At 48.2% G+C, this 16,987-nt stretch overlaps 2 protein-coding genes across 2 annotated transcripts; both read right to left on the bottom strand.

The window, feature by feature from the left end:
- NDUFA6 (NADH:ubiquinone oxidoreductase subunit A6) lies at positions 1–2,429 on the bottom strand. The gene is made up of 3 exons (XM_074577791.1): positions 2,196–2,429; positions 1,514–1,629; positions 1–194 (listed from the first exon to the last, which is right to left on the bottom strand). The coding sequence occupies exons 1-3, from the start codon at positions 2,320–2,322 to the stop codon at positions 63–65; spliced, it is 375 nt and encodes a 124-aa protein (XP_074433892.1). The 5' UTR covers positions 2,323–2,429; the 3' UTR covers positions 1–62.
- Positions 2,430–3,407: 978 nt separating this feature from the next.
- On the bottom strand, positions 3,408–13,179 carry CYP2D6 (cytochrome P450 family 2 subfamily D member 6). The gene is made up of 9 exons (XM_074577688.1): positions 12,815–13,179; positions 10,707–10,878; positions 9,490–9,642; positions 8,680–8,840; positions 8,376–8,549; positions 6,399–6,540; positions 5,614–5,801; positions 5,149–5,290; positions 3,408–5,019 (listed from the first exon to the last, which is right to left on the bottom strand). The coding sequence occupies exons 1-9, from the start codon at positions 13,025–13,027 to the stop codon at positions 4,841–4,843; spliced, it is 1,524 nt and encodes a 507-aa protein (XP_074433789.1). The 5' UTR covers positions 13,028–13,179; the 3' UTR covers positions 3,408–4,840.
- Positions 13,180–16,987: the final 3,808 nt, after the last annotated feature.

Below are 16,987 nucleotides of genomic sequence, written 5' to 3'. Positions count from 1 at the left end.
TATTTTTCTACTATATAGAACTTTATTTGTAATACAAGGCAGGAAGACACAGAGTCAATCTCTCAGGGATCGTGGCCGGCATAGAATTTGGACAGAAAGTCTTTAGGTCTTGGGGTTTCCGTCTCATGGAAATACCTCATGATGTGAGTCCTCTGCTTCCATACCTGAATGGTTTCTTGAAGATCCATTTTTCCCTGCGCACAGACAAAAGAATTTTAGACTACTTTGCAGTTAGAGCCTGATTCTAACTATACTGGACTATGAAGGTTATTTGAATGCACTTAGAAACACCCTTAAGATAGCTGCATTAACAATTCTGTATTCCTAAAGACTGCCTGCATCGCCTATACTATAGGCAAATACACCTATACACAAATATATATACTGTTCCTGCCTCGTGATTTTAATGCTTCACGGCCTGTATTAACAAGTTGCTTGTCTCTAGAACACAGCTTCCCAGCCCCACAGAATAGACAAGGGACCCTGTCCCCTTCTTAGAACCTGGCTTGTTTCTCTCATGACCAGCATGAAATTCTACGTAGCATCCCTAACTTTCACGCAACTCCATTTAATTTTTTTGAATAGCAGCAAGTTAGCTGTAAAACTAAGTAAAATTGCTGTTAAGTGCTTTGCACTAGTATCACTACCACAGAGATATTAAACATAACTTCTTCATGACTCCAGTCTGGGAATTATTGTACTGGTTTTGGAGGATGGCAACATAGGGTAGAATGAGAGAGCATGTAATGGTCACCTATTGTATCATCAAGGATTCTGTTGCCATTTTTTTCATCACGTAAAGACAGACTACCTGTCTCGAAACGCAAGGCTGGTGAGCACAGCAGTCCTTGGTTGGAAGCTTTCTAATGCATTGGAACTGCAGCAGTCAGTTATTGTTGCTCAGACCCATTTCAAAGCCTTGTCCTACTCTTGGTGGGCTGATTACTGTGAACCAGACATAGCCAGATGTGTTATGGACTCAAGGTGTTTGGCCAGCCTCCCACCAAGTACCACCACTCTAATGTATGTTTCAGAATCGGTGAACAAAACCACATCCCAATCTAAGGGGGTACTGTAAGGAGTAGAAAGGTGATTTTTATTGGTAAATTTGGTAGCAGCATCTTTTCCCCCCTTTCTTTGATTGCCATTGTTTTCTAGGAAAAAAACAACCCAAACCCGAACATAGTATTTAAAATACCATTTTGCTTGCCATACACTTCCCCTTTTAAAGATCTGCAAACTGGAAGAGCCAGTACACTGAGTGACAGAAATCTGTATTCTAGCAGCTCTTGACTTAGGTGAGTTAAGACCCTGTTCCTCTGCATGCTAAAGCAGCTCAATCCCTTATCAACAGGTTTGTTGACAGAGATAAACCAATCTGGATCGCAAGAGAGAACTCCTCCATAGTGCAAGCTGAGATAAAAACTGTCCCTCTGCTCCATCACACTCACCACTAATTATCCATTCTCACATTCTCTGCAGCTTCAACAAAATGGGAGTAACTTGTTCATACCTTAATAACCAGCATGTCTATCACCCGTGGATCTGTAACGTGGGCGTTCTTCATGAACATCTCCCGCACCTTGTTACGCCCCTGCTTCACTGTGATGTCCAGCTGGTACAGGTGCACTAGGGAAACCAGAATGCCCACAGAGGTCATCTATATTGCTTTTCATTTTTTCCACGCAACTCAACCCTACAAAACACTACACGGTCGTTTATTCTTGCGATGTCTGCCAGCTAACAAGATTAATTTAAAGCGAATAAACGACACAGATGCAGTACGAGTCCCAGTGCAACATTAAGGAGGCAGACAATCGTGCCAGGCGCCCCTATTCTGGAAAATGAAAGCCAGATTTCTCCTCCGCTTAGCTCGGAAAGCCAAGCAAGGCATGAGGAGACAGGGGATTCTCCCTCCCGGTAACGGCAAGGCAACCCCGGCCGCGCCAGCCCGGTGGGCCTGCGCTGCGCCGGGGAGCGGCCCACAGCCCGCGGGCCCCGCACCACCGCGTTGCCCTCCCCCGCACGGAGCGGGCCAGGGCGGGGAAAGGGCCGCGGCTGAACCCCGCACACCGGGGGTACCAGGCACCCACCCCCGACGGGCCCTTTAAGAGCCCAACGGCTGCGGGGCGGCCGTTACGACCTTGAGCTCGCGCTCCCGCCCGCGCATGCGCCGCCGGCTCCGCGTCCCTCACCCGTGTTAGGCACCTCACGGTACCAGGCCCGGTACAGCTCCCTCACGCGCCGCTTCGCCTCGCCCAGGTCCCGGCTGAAGATCGGCTTCACCGCCGCGGACACCGCTCCCTTCCCCGCCACCGCCATCTTTTTGCAGCCGCCGCGGCGGCCACTCCTTCCCCCGCCGCCGGTGGGAGACGCGCACGGGCACGGCGGCCTTCTATTAGCCGGCTGCGCTGCCACTCCAGCCTTTTGGGCCGGGCAACTAGCGGTGACCTCCCATCTGATTGGTTGGGAGAAGGGACAATCATCGCTGGCTGCGGGGAGGAGCCAATCAGTGGGTGGGCGGGGCCGTGGTGTGCCCTGCCTCCCGGGGCGGCTGGGCCTGCCCCGCCCCTCACGGCCTGCACCGGCGGGAGGGACCGGGCGCGGGGGCGGTGGGGGGTCCGAAGGAGTGCCGGAGGGAAAGGGAAAACCGAGCGAGGCAAGGGCAGCACCGGCTTGGTACGAGGAGGGCCGGGTTTAATCTCGCAGGGCTCACCGAGGCGCGAGGTGCCGGGGCCTCACGACAGCGACCGAGGGGGAGAGCAGCAGCTACCGCAGGCCCCTGGTGAGCCCTCACCCCGGTCCCTGCCACCGCCGGGTCACCCGCAGGCGCAGGCCCCGGGGCGATGGGTGAGAGGAGGCCGCAGGACGCTTCTCGGCCAGGGCCCCATCCTCACAGTAGCTCCCGCCTCCTCCCCGTGGTGTGACAGCGCCTGCCCTCAGCCCAGCACCCGCTGCACGGGGTTTTTTTTTGGCTTGGAGACGCTTTCCCCTTCACGATTATCGTTGCTAGATGTGTATTTTGCAATGATCTATTTGTTCCCTTTTGCCTCCCAAGCGGCACACCAACTGATGTTTGCACATGAAGGTTGGCTTTCCTTCAACGCGTTCTTGCATGCTAAAAAGTCCCTGCTCCAGCTATACCTGCACTCTGTCCAAATACGTGATTGCTGGAATCATTCCAGTTTAAAGTTTAGTTCACTGACAGCTTCTTTTTAAAGACACTTCTGTGTGTGCTGGTAACTATAAACCCAAGCATGTTCAGCTCAGTGTCATTGAACCAAACAGAAAAGTAACACTGAAAAGATCTTGAACGAAACAGGCGGGCTGCTGGCTGTAAGGAGAGAATTGTCACGTGAGTTTCTGAGGCAGGTCTGTGAGACAGCCACAAAGAGGAGAGGGGGGAATAGAAGAATTTCAGACCACTTTTATTCTTTTGGATTATTTTGCAGATGAAAAGCATAAATGTGCAGCTCCCGCTGAAGTAAAAATCTTAACAACGGTATTAAGTATTTGCATAATTCAATAGCTTTCATAGCTTCCAAAATTAGTTATTAGAAAGATAGATGTGAATGTGGCTTTCTTCAGTTGTGATTAAATGTAGAAGCTCCTTTATGCTATGGTCTTTTCAGCCATGTGGTTAAAAGGCAGTTACTACTAATCTAAACATTAACGTATCTTAACACCTTGCAAAACAATTTGTCAGGAATATTGCAGGGAGAAAGAGAAAGGCAGCTCGGAAATCTGCAGCTGTTTCAAACAGCATAATTCCATTCCTTTGTGAGTTCCAAACCTGCCTGAGATATTACTTTATGTAATGCTGAAAAAAGCGGTTTTCAGGAATTATTTAGATAGGAGAGGGTAAATCTGAACACCTGGATTCCTCTTAAAATATAGGAATTTCTGTATTTCACAAATGACCTGCTTCTGTGGCTGAAACACCATATGGATTATTTGTGTACTACTCCTTGGTATTTACTCCTACGGGAGGCATAGTGTGACATAAGGATTGTCAGGCATTTCTCTGGGCTAAAACTTAGTTTCTTTGGGGCTATAAATGAAGGCAATGCAGTGTATGCGCAATGGACAGGAGTATGCAATAAACAAGAAGGAACGAAGGGGATCTATATTAATTGGATGGGTCTATATTTATTATTCAGGAGCGCTGTTCTGAAACTGCATTTAAATGTCACCTTGTTGACAGACCTGAAGCTATGTCCCTGCCCACCAGCAGCACATGCCAGATCAGCTGATGGATTGTTTTTGCAGGAATCGAGTCAGATCTGGTCTCCTCTGGGCACCGAGCAGAGGCACCCGCGGCTGTGGGATGGCACTGCATGGGAGGCAGAGCATGGCTGGGTATGCAATGGGGCTAACAAGGAAGGGAGTGGGCCCAGGAGTACCTTACCGATTTTTGCAAGTTTTTGTGCTCTTAGAATGTGCAAGACCCCAGGGTTGTCTTTTACCCAGGATACCCTTGTATTTCAGTAAACTGATTTAGGACTAATAATTCTTTCAGTAGCTGTGTGCTCAGCAAACTGCCTCTACAAACGACGAGAGCCCAAAGTACAGCAGAGCTGGCTAATTAGGCACACATATACTTGCAAACTTGTCGGTCATTCGTAACCTGCTATGGCTGTCTGATTCAAGATCCAGGATTGGAATTAAGCTAAGCTATATACTGGGCCAGATCCTTACTTTACACAGCTGGGGGCATCTGCACAGGCAGATGAGAGCAGGGTCTTGAGCAGAACCCAGCATGACCCTGCCTAGCCCTGCAACATTTCTGACAGAGTTTGCGTTGGTGGTAGTCTCTGAGTGACAGGAGAGTGGTGTGCACTTATCTTGGGACAGCTCGCACCAGGTATGGGTATGGAGAGCTCGTGAGGGCAAAGCAACCATCCTCCCGTGGCCTGGGCTGGTCCTCGGGGAGCACAAAGGTGAATTTCTGCAGGAGAGTGGTAAAGAAAATAAAGAGCTCCATCCGGGCCAGCTGTTCCCCCAGGCATGCACGGCGACCTGCAAGAGAGGGAGTAGAAAGTGTCAGTGAAAGAGGACATTAAACCACGCTGAAATCACCGTGGGAGAAGCAGATCACCCCTCCTGCTGTGCCTCTGACTTGCAGAGGGATCCCCTCCTCAGATTTACCTGCTGAGAAAGGCAGGAAAGCCTCTGGTTTCACAAACCGCCCATTCGCATCCAGGAAGTGTTCGGGGTAAAACTTGTTTGGCTTCTCCCAGACTGTCTCATCCTTCAGCACGGAAGACAAGTTGGTGATGACTGTCGTACCCTGTGCTCATCCACAAAAGGAGACAACTTATGTGAGAACAGCAGCATTACCTCGGCACAACAGATCAGTGCTGATCCCTCTTTGGTCCGTGTCTCCCATCTAATGCAACCATCATGCAGTGCTTCAGAATAAGGCACCGATCTTCTCTTCTGTATCTTATTTAAAACAGAACACATTTTAAAATGTCCTACTTCAGTGCTCGCTAGTGACTGTAATTTGGGGCTAGAAGTGTAAGGCTGCAATGTTGCGTGAGGTCACCCACACCCCAGGCCTGGCATCTGCACAGGCAGAGGACGCTGTGTTGCCTATCTGGCCACGGTCACCTTGGGAATGAAAAAGCCTTGCAACTCGGTGTCCCGGTACGTCATGTGCGGTAGTCCGATAGGAACAACATCCCCGTAGCGTTGCACTTCATGGATCACAGCGTTGGTGTAGGGCATGCTCACTTGGTCCTTCATGGTGGGTGATCTCTCTCTGCCAATCACCATATCAATCTCTGCTTGGACCTTACCTGAAAGCAGCACAGCTAAGGAATTAGAGTGCCCTTAGATAAAGAGAAGGGGCTGGTACAAGCTGTAGGAAGGCTGGCAGCATGAGGTTGTAGACACTGGGTGAGAGCAGGACAAGCAATTAGAGAAAGGAACAGAAAATAGAGGGAAATGCATCTGTTTTCAGTTGCTCAGAGCCACCTGTGTATCTGTTCTTTGTGTATAGTGTCTTTAATAAAGGTCTCGTCAGTCAACATCCTACCTTACCCCTCTCTATGCAGCTGAAAGCGTACCTGGGCACGCACCATTAGAGAATTAAGAGATTAGCATCTATTCCAGATACCGGAAAGAGGGTACTGTGGCCACTGAAAGTCCCCAAGTAGCCTTCAAAATGAAGGCGAGCACAAACTTGCCCTTCCAACTCATCTTTTTATCAGGGCTTCTCCCCTGCCACAGGTCCCTGCCAGAACAGCTATGTTTGGGAATTGTTTCTCCTGGTTTCTGCCAGACCAACAATCACCAAGGCTGTTCCTCATTGCAAAATCCCCAAACCAAGCCTCCTCGCAGAAAAATGAGGGTTGAAGAGAAGACACCACACCTCTGCCTGTCTTCTGACTTACTCTGTATTTCCGGGTGGAGAAGCATATACAGAAGTGCCCACCGGAGAGTGGTGGAGGTGGTCTCAGAACCAGCTGCAAACAAGTCTGCGGTCACCAGACGAAGGTTGTTATAGGTGAAACCACTCTCTTCAGCCGCCTTACCCTGTGGAGGGCAAAGAAGTGGGTGATTGGAGCTGGGGTATTTGCTGGGTGAGAAGACCATTGTTCCAGAGAAGTACTGAGAAGCACTAGATCCGTTTTTGCTGACCCAGAAGTTCATTGGGAGAGTAGAGGACAACACAGGCAATGCTCTGTGTATGACTGATGTAGTTTGGTCACTGTGTTACCTCCTGTATTTGAAGGTCACCGGTCACCTCCCGTATCCTGAGAGATGAACGCTACACCTGCCTTCAGGACAGATGTGAACGTCTTTTGTGCTCTCCACTCAAACAGACAAGAGGCCCCAGCCACTTGCGGTAACATCCTCCCCCAGAGGAGGGGGAACACTGTTATTCAGGGTTGATCAGGTCATAAAACCCACACAAGTAGAGAGGAGGCTGCACTGATGTGGCAAATGCAAAATTAACAGTATTTTGAGGGGGTTGTCTATAGCTATGCATTACAGATTCTCCCTGCTTCTGCCCTGCTATTTTCTTACAATTCAAAAAAAAAAAAAAAAGAAGGATCAGGGCATCATTGCTGCCTATTAAGTCTGCAACACCAATTTCAGCAAAACTAGTCTCTCATCCAAATGCTAATTGAGCTCAAATTTGTTAGCATATGAGATATGACAAGCTCTCTGCATGAGTTCATCTGCTTGTCTTTTCTAATCCTCTTTATACTTTCCTTTCCTAGGGACTAGCTTCTGTTAAGTTATTCTGTATATTTTGATGCTGTTGTAATATGGATAGCAGTTAATAAGGCATTTAAGACTCAACTGTTACTCCAATAAAAGATCTCTGGCAAGGGAGCCACGTGGCTGACTGACCAAAGTTAACCCGGTAGAAGGATTTATCAGACTGGCTTATCAGGGGACCTTAGCGAACAGAAGAGGGATGTGACAAGAGGCAACATGGTCTCATCCAGCCTCAAATAGTACTGCTCGGTGCAGAGGAACATAGGTCACGTTGCTCTGCCCGTGCGAGCTCAGGGGGGCTAATGCATGGACTGGAGGTGCCCCGGCGCCCGCAGCACAGCAGGGTTTGTTATGCAGAGCAGCAGTCCAGCCTGAGGACTCGGATGGCGGAAGCAATTCCCAGGCAGAATTTGCTACAATTGCTCATCTGGCACTTGAAATTTAGGGAATCCATGTGCAGAAACATATGGTGGATGGATGGGCTGACGCAAGTACCTTTGATTTTATACTGACTTCATGCCTGACTGAATCAAAGGAAAGACTCCTTTTAATTTCAGCGAGGTTCAGATTTAGGCCTTCATCTGATCTGTAGGGAACTAATTCTCAGCAAGCAATTCAAAGATACACATCCCAAAGGAGATGCTGTCTTTCCAAGTCATAACTTGATTCAAAGACAGGCTACGGACTGGGCAATGATGCCAAAAAGCCTGTCTGTTGCTGCAGTTCTGCACTGATTTTGAGACATCAGTCATTAAGGCACTGACGTACACAGAATCTTACGTGTTGACTTGTCCCCTGGTGGAAACTTAGAAATACTAGTGAATTCTCAATCATTGCCTTTTAAATGCCGTCAAAATGGTGTAGGCTGGAAAGAATGGGAGTTGCTAGACAGTGAGGGGAATGTGAAGGTAGAAAATGCGTACAAGAACATCAGCAGATAATATGGTCTCTTAAGATAATAAAGGAGGTTACAGCATGAAGAAGTTAACACCTTTCTTCTCAAGATACAACATGGAATGAAAAAGTAGGAAATTAATAAGAGGTTTTATACAGCTTTATGAGGAAAGTCAGCTTCTATCAACAAGCTTGAACAGGCAGAGGAATTGCCCCTGGACCCTGAGGTTCTGGTGGTGTCACCCTACCTTCTCCATTTCCTTTAAAAACGCATCAGTGAAATCTCGGATGTAAGCAGGGTTCCAGGTCTCCATGTGCCTATCTATGAGCACGTCTATGAAGTCCATGAACGCCTTTTGCCCTCGAAAGACTTTCTGTGGCACTCCGGGGATATGCAACAAAATGGGCACCTCGTTAAGAAGCTGGGATGCCAGAACCAGAGAGAGAGAGAGAAGATATTATGTGATGCAAAAAGAAAACTAACAAAAACACAGTGCTCTCTCAAGCAACAGAGGGCAGCTTCTTACAGTTCATATTACGCTCTTGGTTTACCTGAGGCAGGAATCCAGCTTCTTCTTTTAGGGAGTTTTCAAACAAATGTAACAGCTTCTTGAATGTCTCATCACCGTAGCTGAACCGCTCTCCATAGACGGTGGTGCAGATGATGTTGCAGACTGCATTATTTACAAGAAAACGTAAATCGAAAGGACGACCTAAAAATGGCAAAGGACACCAAGCAATGAAGGTAAGCAACACCAAGCTGCTGGGCCTCAGCTGTCAGCAACAAGAATACGCAAATGCCTCCTTGATGCCTTCAAGAGAAAAAGCCCCCAAAAGCACTCAAAGTACAAATGCATCGTACTAGGAAGTGAAGATTCGTCTCCTACCACTATTTGGTTGATCCTTGTTTAAAGGAGAAAACTCCCAAGAAGAGCGGAGTTGCAGGGCTGTTCTGTGACTTCACAGATAACACTTTGCTTTGTGTCTAGATGACAGGCAATGTGCTGTGAAAACTCTCAGCTGCACTTTTACTGCATGTGATAATATCAATATGTTCCACTAAACTTCGTAACGGTAATAGTTACCCAGCTCTGGGAATAATTATATTTTACCTCTTTAATTCTGTTTATTTCCTATTTATCTCCTGTTTCAAGTGGATTAGTGTTACAGTAGCCCCACTGTGTAAAGTAGAAGTGGCTTCAAGGTAGAGCAGGGTCTATAATGCATATAGACTGGAAACACTGCTTTTGCTTAGGAAGAGAGCACGGCATGCAAACGGGAGTGGTTGTAGTGTTACTTCTCTCTCTGCATTCCTGTATTGCCTTTTCCTATGATTTCCCCGTGCTTCTGGATGTGACAAACCTTCTTCAGAATTGACTGCAGTGCACAGAAATCCAGCTTCCTCCACCACTCGCTCCTCCAAGGATTTCTTTCCCATCCCGAAGTCCCTCAAGGTAGAGAGTGTGAATTTTCTTATCTCCTTCCAGACATGCCCATATCTTGCTACAACGATCCCTGGAATTATGGATGAGCAAGAAATGTCAGGAGCTCTGACCCGTCAAGCAAAGTTTGCTGGAGAAAAGCAAATGTGAGTTTGGAGGTACAGGTCTGTGTGAACAGGTGAAAGAATCACAGAATCACAGAATGGCAGGGGTTGGAAGGGACCCTCTGAGATCACCTACTCCAACCCCCCTGCCAGAGCAGGTTCACCTAGACCAGGTTGCACAGGAACGTGTCCAAGTGGGTTTGGAATATCTCCAGAGAAGGAGACTCCACCGTCTCTCTGGGCAGCCTGTTCCAGTGCTCTGGCACTCTCACAGTAAAGAATTTTTTCCTCACGTTCATATGGAATTTCCTGTATTCCAGTTTGTGCCCGTTGCCCCTTGTCCTATCACTAGGCACCACTGAAAAGAGCCTGGCCCCATCCTCTTGCCCCCTGACCTTAAGATATTGAGTCTGATCTTGTACAGCTTATTCACAGAACAATTCTAAAAACGGATTACTGCACTTTCTAGTGTGCGTGCCTGGCTAGCAAAGGTGGAGGGGGATTCAACGAGAGCAACAAGTGCTGCTGAGGGTAAAGGAATCACTCCCCCAAACCACTCAGCATCGCACCCTCAGCTTGGGTGAACTGGGTAGCAGCTGGTGCCACTGGCACAGGAGCTGGGGATGGGAGATGTGGGCTGGATGCTGGATAATATTGTCTTGGAGGAAAGTTACCTTTTTTTTTGTCTGTGATGACAATGACATGCACACGGTGTGTGAGCATAAGCACTAATTACTGGGTGTCTGGAGCTACCAGCTCCAAAGCTGGCAGGGAAGCTGTATCACTGATGGTGTCCTAACACCGCTGAAGAGGCGTGTGCTAGCCTGGAGCTGTACTGCAGCCACCAAGGGGAGCCCCCTTTTCATCACATCTGATTTTGTCACAGCCAAAGGCTGGCAGACATACAAGGAGCTTGACCCAGAGGGACATGAGAAGGTGGCACGGTAGTGAGGAAACCTTCCATCTACCCAACATCTACTCAGTCCTCCTTGTGCTAGTGCCAGTGGGGAATGTCTGTTTCCAAGGGACTTGCCTTCAGATTTATTTCCGTAGCCCAGATGTTCATATACTGGAAAGTATGGCCGGTCAGCAAAGTCCTCCGATCTGTGGACCAGGGCTTCCTTCACTGCTTTATACCCGTTCAGTACTACCAGGTTGGACCAGCAGTTCTGGAGATTGAAGACATTTCCAAACTTCTTGTGAAGCTGCCAACATAAAAAAGTACATCCCTGAAAATGAGCTGAATGTAACATCAAAAATATCACCTGATCCTTCCTTAGGGCGTTTACTATTTAGTGATTTTTGCGGTGCTTTTATGAGGAGACCTTCAGCTTATCTTTAACCCGTGTCTTGGCAGTGCAACAGCTCAGAGCGGTGCCAAACAGCAGCTGAAGCGGGGATCAACGCTCTGTGAGCTGAAAGATTTAGAATACACCCACCCTGGCCAAACTGTTGCCATGGCCATAGTGCAAGTATTTTGGATTTTGTTTGTGGACAACACAAGGCAAGGACCTTTTTGGGGATTTTCAAAGGCTGCACGCTCAGCAACAAATTATTTCCTAATACTTGTATTTATTTTGATCTGAAAGATTAGGCAAGTTTTGAGTTAGTCTACTTCTGCTAGAAGGAAATATTGATGATAAGGTGATACATTATTTTTTTTTTTTAATATGCATTTGTTCCTAAAGATCTACCCAGAGCCCAGATTCTAGAAACAAGGTTGGAAGAGGCAATTCCACACTGGAGTTTCAGGTCAACTTTCTCCCTAAAAGCAGTGTACACAACTAGTAAGACTGGTAACTGGCACACACCCTACATCTGCTGTGATCTCTAAGAGACATAACGCTGACAGCAGGATGGCTGCACAGGTAAGCCCGTCAGCCATGCACTCACCATGGGACCTTCCCACGGAGCTAAGTCTCCTCCAGGTAGACAAGCCCTTTGACCAAGGCCAGGCTTGATGAGGCTCTGAGCAATCTGATCTAGTTGAAGATGTCCCTGCTTACTGCAGGGGGCTTGGACTAGATGACCTTTAAAGGTCCCTTCCAACCCAACACATTCTATGATTCTATGATTCTACGGCCGGACGCAGACTCCCAAGACGGCAGGTCGAAGCTCCCCTGCTAGTCAGTAACACTGAACAAAGCACTAGGGAGCGGGTTGTTGGAAGACAATGCAATAGTAGCAATGCCCCACAGACTGTGCTATGTTTTCTTTTTCTTTTTTTTTATGTCATTTTTTTTTCTTAAAGCTAAGCGTCTTCATTTCTGCACTGTAGCAATGCAAGGAATTGGAGTACTTATGACTGCATTTGCAGCGGGGTTGGAAAGGAAATTAGCACTTCACCGGCAGTAGAAATACATCCTTAAAAGCGATTACTGGTCAAGATTGTGGTTAGCATGACCCTGATGTGATGTGATTTAAAAATGGTAATCTTTTGGACTATATGCAAGCAAATAATACTAATGCTATATTTAGTTTCTCTATTTGGCAGATTTTGGACAGACAGCTGAACAGTGCTGTCCTAGAGAAAAAACCTTTAGAGTTCCTAAACTGAAGCACAAAACCCCAGTGGTTTATCTGCTGCAAGCTGTGCTGTGCTTCTCCTTTGAGAAAAGCTGAGCCCTGACGTTGAATAGGAATGCCACCGAGATTTTGGGCATTGCTGCTGGGGCAAATCCTGCCAGCTGATCTCTTTCACTGGAACTGTCACATGCCTGTAGGCGTGCTTAAGTCACTCGCAGGGAACCCTGCCATTCCTGCAGCCACATCCCCAGCCCACAGATATTTGCTTTTCCTCCCTTGTTTGTGCGTTTCCCCATTCTCTTGTCCCCACACCGGCCCACATGTTAAGTTAGTGGCCAGCTCTACAGCAGAGCAAGCATCATCCATCATTGGGGGCACAACAGGATCTCCCACTGAGGTCGGGAGACGGAGGCTGGCAGAGTGTTGGTGTGTGATTACCTGTTTATCTGTCTGGGCCAGGTCAGTGTCCTTAGGCAGTGACTTGCTTCATCTTTGGACTTCGGAGAGGGCATTGCTCTTTGGCTTTGTGCAAGGGTAGTTCTTGCCAGGATGTCCCACCCTTCCTGGGCCCACAGTCATGTGAGGGGGCCCTTCGTCACGGGGGCTAGCACTCACCTTGTTGAAGGAGAGGTGGGGGTTTTGGAAGTCAACGTACAGCATGGTCCCAATGAACGGCAGCGACATTGGGCCCGGTGGGTAACGGGTCCACTTCTTCCTGCGCTTCATGAAGTCAAGAAGTAAAGTAAAGACTGTAAGAAAAACTCCCAGTACGGAGATGTTGCTCCAGCAGGATGACAGCTGGGACCCCAGCCACAGGAGCAATGACATTTTGTAGCCTGTCTTCTCCTTGGTCTTCCTCTTTTGACCCTCTTCTTGCTTTCTCGTCTTCCGCACAGTCTCTTTTTCTGTCTCCCTGCTCCTCTCTCCCTGCGGTTGCTGGCCTCTGAATGTGGGACTTGGCTCAAACCCGAAGCTCCTCCTCTGCTCAGCTCAGTTTTGGGGGAGTGGTGATGAGCGTCATCCCTCCTCTTCCTCCTCCTCCTCCAAAGCCAGAGCTCAGAGGCCTCTTTGTCTCTGCCGCTGGTGGCAGCTCCGGCAGTGGTGCCCTCCGTGGGGCAGGGCTGAGTAAAGTCCAGGTGTTTGGGTGCCCTCTCCCACAGCCGAGGTGGGATCACAACTATCAATCCAGTCTTGCTGCATTCTGGTGGGGCGATTTTGAAAGAGTTTATTTAAATCTGTGTCGCCTCCTTGTTTGTACAGGCAAGTCAAGGGAGAAGCAGCTCCTAAACAAAAACCGTCCGGGGTTCTGTTTGCAAGGTGAGCATTTGTTCCACAGGAGCTTGAGAAAGCTCAGGTCAGGTGAAGCTTTCCCTTACAGAAAGCACTTGTCACAGAACTTAGCCTAAAACCATGACCTGAGACTTTAAAAATCATTTATGTTTCTTGGAAAACCGATCTTTATCCAACTCCAAATGTCAGTCAGCACGATGACCTTGACTTTTGTACAATACAGCTTAGCTACAAGGGAGAAAGCACGTGCATTGCAAGGATCCTCGAATTTCCAGCCTTTGGGGCAGCAGTAATGCAAAGACAATTATGGAGACAAAGTATTTCCTAAAACAGCACAGCTATGTGCTCCTGGCATCGCTGCCATCAGAGATCAATAAAGCTCGCTCTTATGACAGTTAGTTCTAGCTAAAAAGAAGCAGTAAACCCATCACAATTTGATCTGTGATCTTGGCGTGATCAGAGAAAAGCTCCTAATGGAGCAATTGCTGCGGCAGTGATGGAGAGCTCAGGCTGCAAAGCGATGCACCTGCAGAGACTGTGCAGTCAGCGCTGGTGGGCAGCCAGCGCCTCGAAATGCCCCTTGTCCAAAAAGGCACCTAAATGCTCGTTGTCCGTGTGCAGAGTCCCCTCACTGGAGTCTCTACAGCATCAGAACAGGGTGCCCAGGGGAGCGGTTGAGTCACCATCCCCGGAGGTATTTAAAAGACATGTAGATGTGGTGCTGAGGGACATGGTCTAGTGGTAACTTGGCAGTATTAGGTTAACAGCTGGACTCGATGATCTTAAAGGTCTCTTCCAATCAAAACGATCCTATGATCCTGTGATCTCGCATGTCCCTTGTGAAAGCATCATGACTCAGGGTTCATCTCAAGTGCCTGTAAACAAACACATGCAGCACGGGAAACAACTGGGGCGGGGGGAATTACCAGCCCCCACACAACTGCGGAATTATGATTTCTTTAGGATTACAGAGGCATGGTGGGATAGTTCACACAATTGGAGAGCTGCCACAGATGGACATCGGCTCTTCAGGAAAGACAGGCTGGAAAGGGTGAGGAGCAGTGGTGCTTCATGCAGAGGAGTGCCCAGAGTCCCACGGCAACGTGGGACTGGTGATGAGCCAGTCAAGTGCTTCTGGGCGAGGAGAAGGCAAAGCGACGTGGGCAATGTTGTGGTAGGCATCTTTTCCTCTACCCGCTTCAGGCTGCAAACTAGAGACCTCCTCCACTTTTGGCTAGTGGCATGGACTGCCGTTCCTGCAAAGGGCTGGAGCAAGTGCTGTAGCTTAGGTAATTTCAAAAGAACAGTTTTTCAAAGCAAGCAAAGAAACAATAGAAAACAAATCTCTTTCTGAGAGAGAGAATGAGAAAAGGGTAATTATCCTCCTGAAGAGTGAAAGATGTTCATTTGCATTTCTTTTCAAGAAAGTAATATTTTGAGCAATTTTCGAGTCAGGGGAGGTGGGGGGGAAGCAACCTCCAAATCCATACATATTAATCTTAGCTAGCTGCAGCCCCGCTGTGCTGGGTGTATGGCTGTGACTGTGAACAGTCGATTAAGAGATGAGCTAAGTGAAGTTACGGAAGTTGCACGCAGCCATCACCATCCTTTTACTGTAGAACCTGCAATACAAACAGGCAGCTTTAAGAAAAAGCTTATTAATATTGCAAAACGAAGCATCCAGAAGTAGAGTAATGCAAGAGCTGCCTGCACAATTTTAATTGAGCCTTTTTGTCCGTATTTTCCATAAGATCATCTTTAATTATGGTCTCGTGCCATTTTTCCTTTCTGAAGGAGCCTCCCTTTATTCAGTGCGCAGGACAGATGATGATTATTTACTAGTCTTGTTTTAATTATAGTATTTGGCTTCAAAGCCTACTTTGCCACCTGGTGATCCCATCCTGCCCAGAAGGCAGAGCTGGTTTTGTTGGGCTTTTCCACCATGGTCATCCGTGACTGCGGGGGTTGGGAGCAGGCAGTCTCTTGTGCCCGCAGCATCCCTCTGAGGTGCCACCGATGGAGAAAATGGAAACGTGAGTCCAAATGGCCTTTTAAGTGTTGGTATGTTGGTACCTACCAGGAAAAGCCTAGAAGCTGTGTTTGACGGCACCTGACTGCCACACACAGCTGTCCGGGACCTGTGCCCAGCTCCCGGCTGGGGTTGCAAATGGCTTCTCAGGGTCACAAGTTTGGCACCCTGGGCCCTAATCTGGTGACAGATTAGTGCCTGTTTATGAAAAGTGCAGTTTCCGTAATTACCCAGCATCACAATCCCCTTCCTTCACAGAGGTGCGGGGAAAATCTTTTAGTGGCCAAGGAAACACTCTTCTCTCCCTCTTTGCTTCAATGCTGGAGCCAGCCAGGAAGCACTGGGCACATAATACGACTATTTCCTTGAGCTTTCAGAACTTTTTCATCCAGATCCCAGCAGGCTGCCCACTTTCCCCTTAACACCGTTAGATGGATCCAAACCTCAGCAATGTTTCATTCTGGAGGAGCGAAGCCTCTCGCAACGGCAGGAAGGCTCAGCGTGAAGCCTGCAGCTCCTATTCCCTGGCTGTCCATCTCCCTGGCAAAGCTGGGTCTGGTGGAGATCCCAGAATACTTTCCGCGTCGGTGGCCTCTTCTGAGCCCAGAGAACATGCTCTCCCACCCAGTCCCAGACTTTTTTGGTTTTTCCTTCACCTCCTTGTTTCAGCCCACCATCTATCTTTCGCCTGTTTTGCCTTCACTCGGGCGGCCTCTCCCCCCGACCGTTTCTGTGCTGGAAGGGGGCAAGGGGAGTGCGGAGGAGACCGGCTTCCCACTTGTCATTCACCCTTGCCAGCCTCCGGCAGCCGGCAATAACCACCACCTGCTCCGTTCAGCCGTCTCTGGGGAATTTTAGCTGAAAAACTGCTGTGAACTCTACCAAGCGCACGCAAACTGGGTTTTCAAGTGCTTGTAACGCGGCCAAGTTTGAGCACAGTTTTAGAGAGCTGGTGCAATGTGTCTTCCTAACAGAAAGCTGCCTCCTGCCAAATTCCGCGTGTAATGCTTCAAAGCATTAAACTGAGAAAGGAAAATATCGCCAGAAATTTTTCTAGCGGGTTAGGAGAAGGTCAGATAAACAATGGATTTCTAAGAACGATGTCAGCCATTAGAAAGGGATTAAAAAATTTTTGGCTGAACGTTCCCAAACAAATTTAGCCTGAGGCACAACCCCAACTCGGGAAATTTTAGTCTCAGCCAGTTCATTGTGACTTTCTTGGCCTTCGGATGGAGTTTTATACATTGGAAGTACTTCCACAGCCTTAAGATGGACTGTGCTAACAGCTTGTTCATAATAAAGCAGTCAGCAGAGCTGAAATAGCCAAGTCTTTCATAGTTACTGTTACTATGACTTACTGCCAGCCTTCCCACATTGCAAAGAAATCTGTTCTTCAGGCTTTTCTTCTTTAAATTTCCTGTGGCTTCCTACTCTTTTTCCTACATCAATCACAGCAGCTCACCTATCCC

This window comes from Larus michahellis, chromosome 1, assembly GCF_964199755.1.
Source record: "Larus michahellis chromosome 1, bLarMic1.1, whole genome shotgun sequence".
NCBI classification, from domain to species: Eukaryota; Metazoa; Chordata; class Aves; order Charadriiformes; family Laridae; genus Larus; species Larus michahellis.
This window is presented reverse-complemented; position numbering and strand designations above follow the sequence as displayed.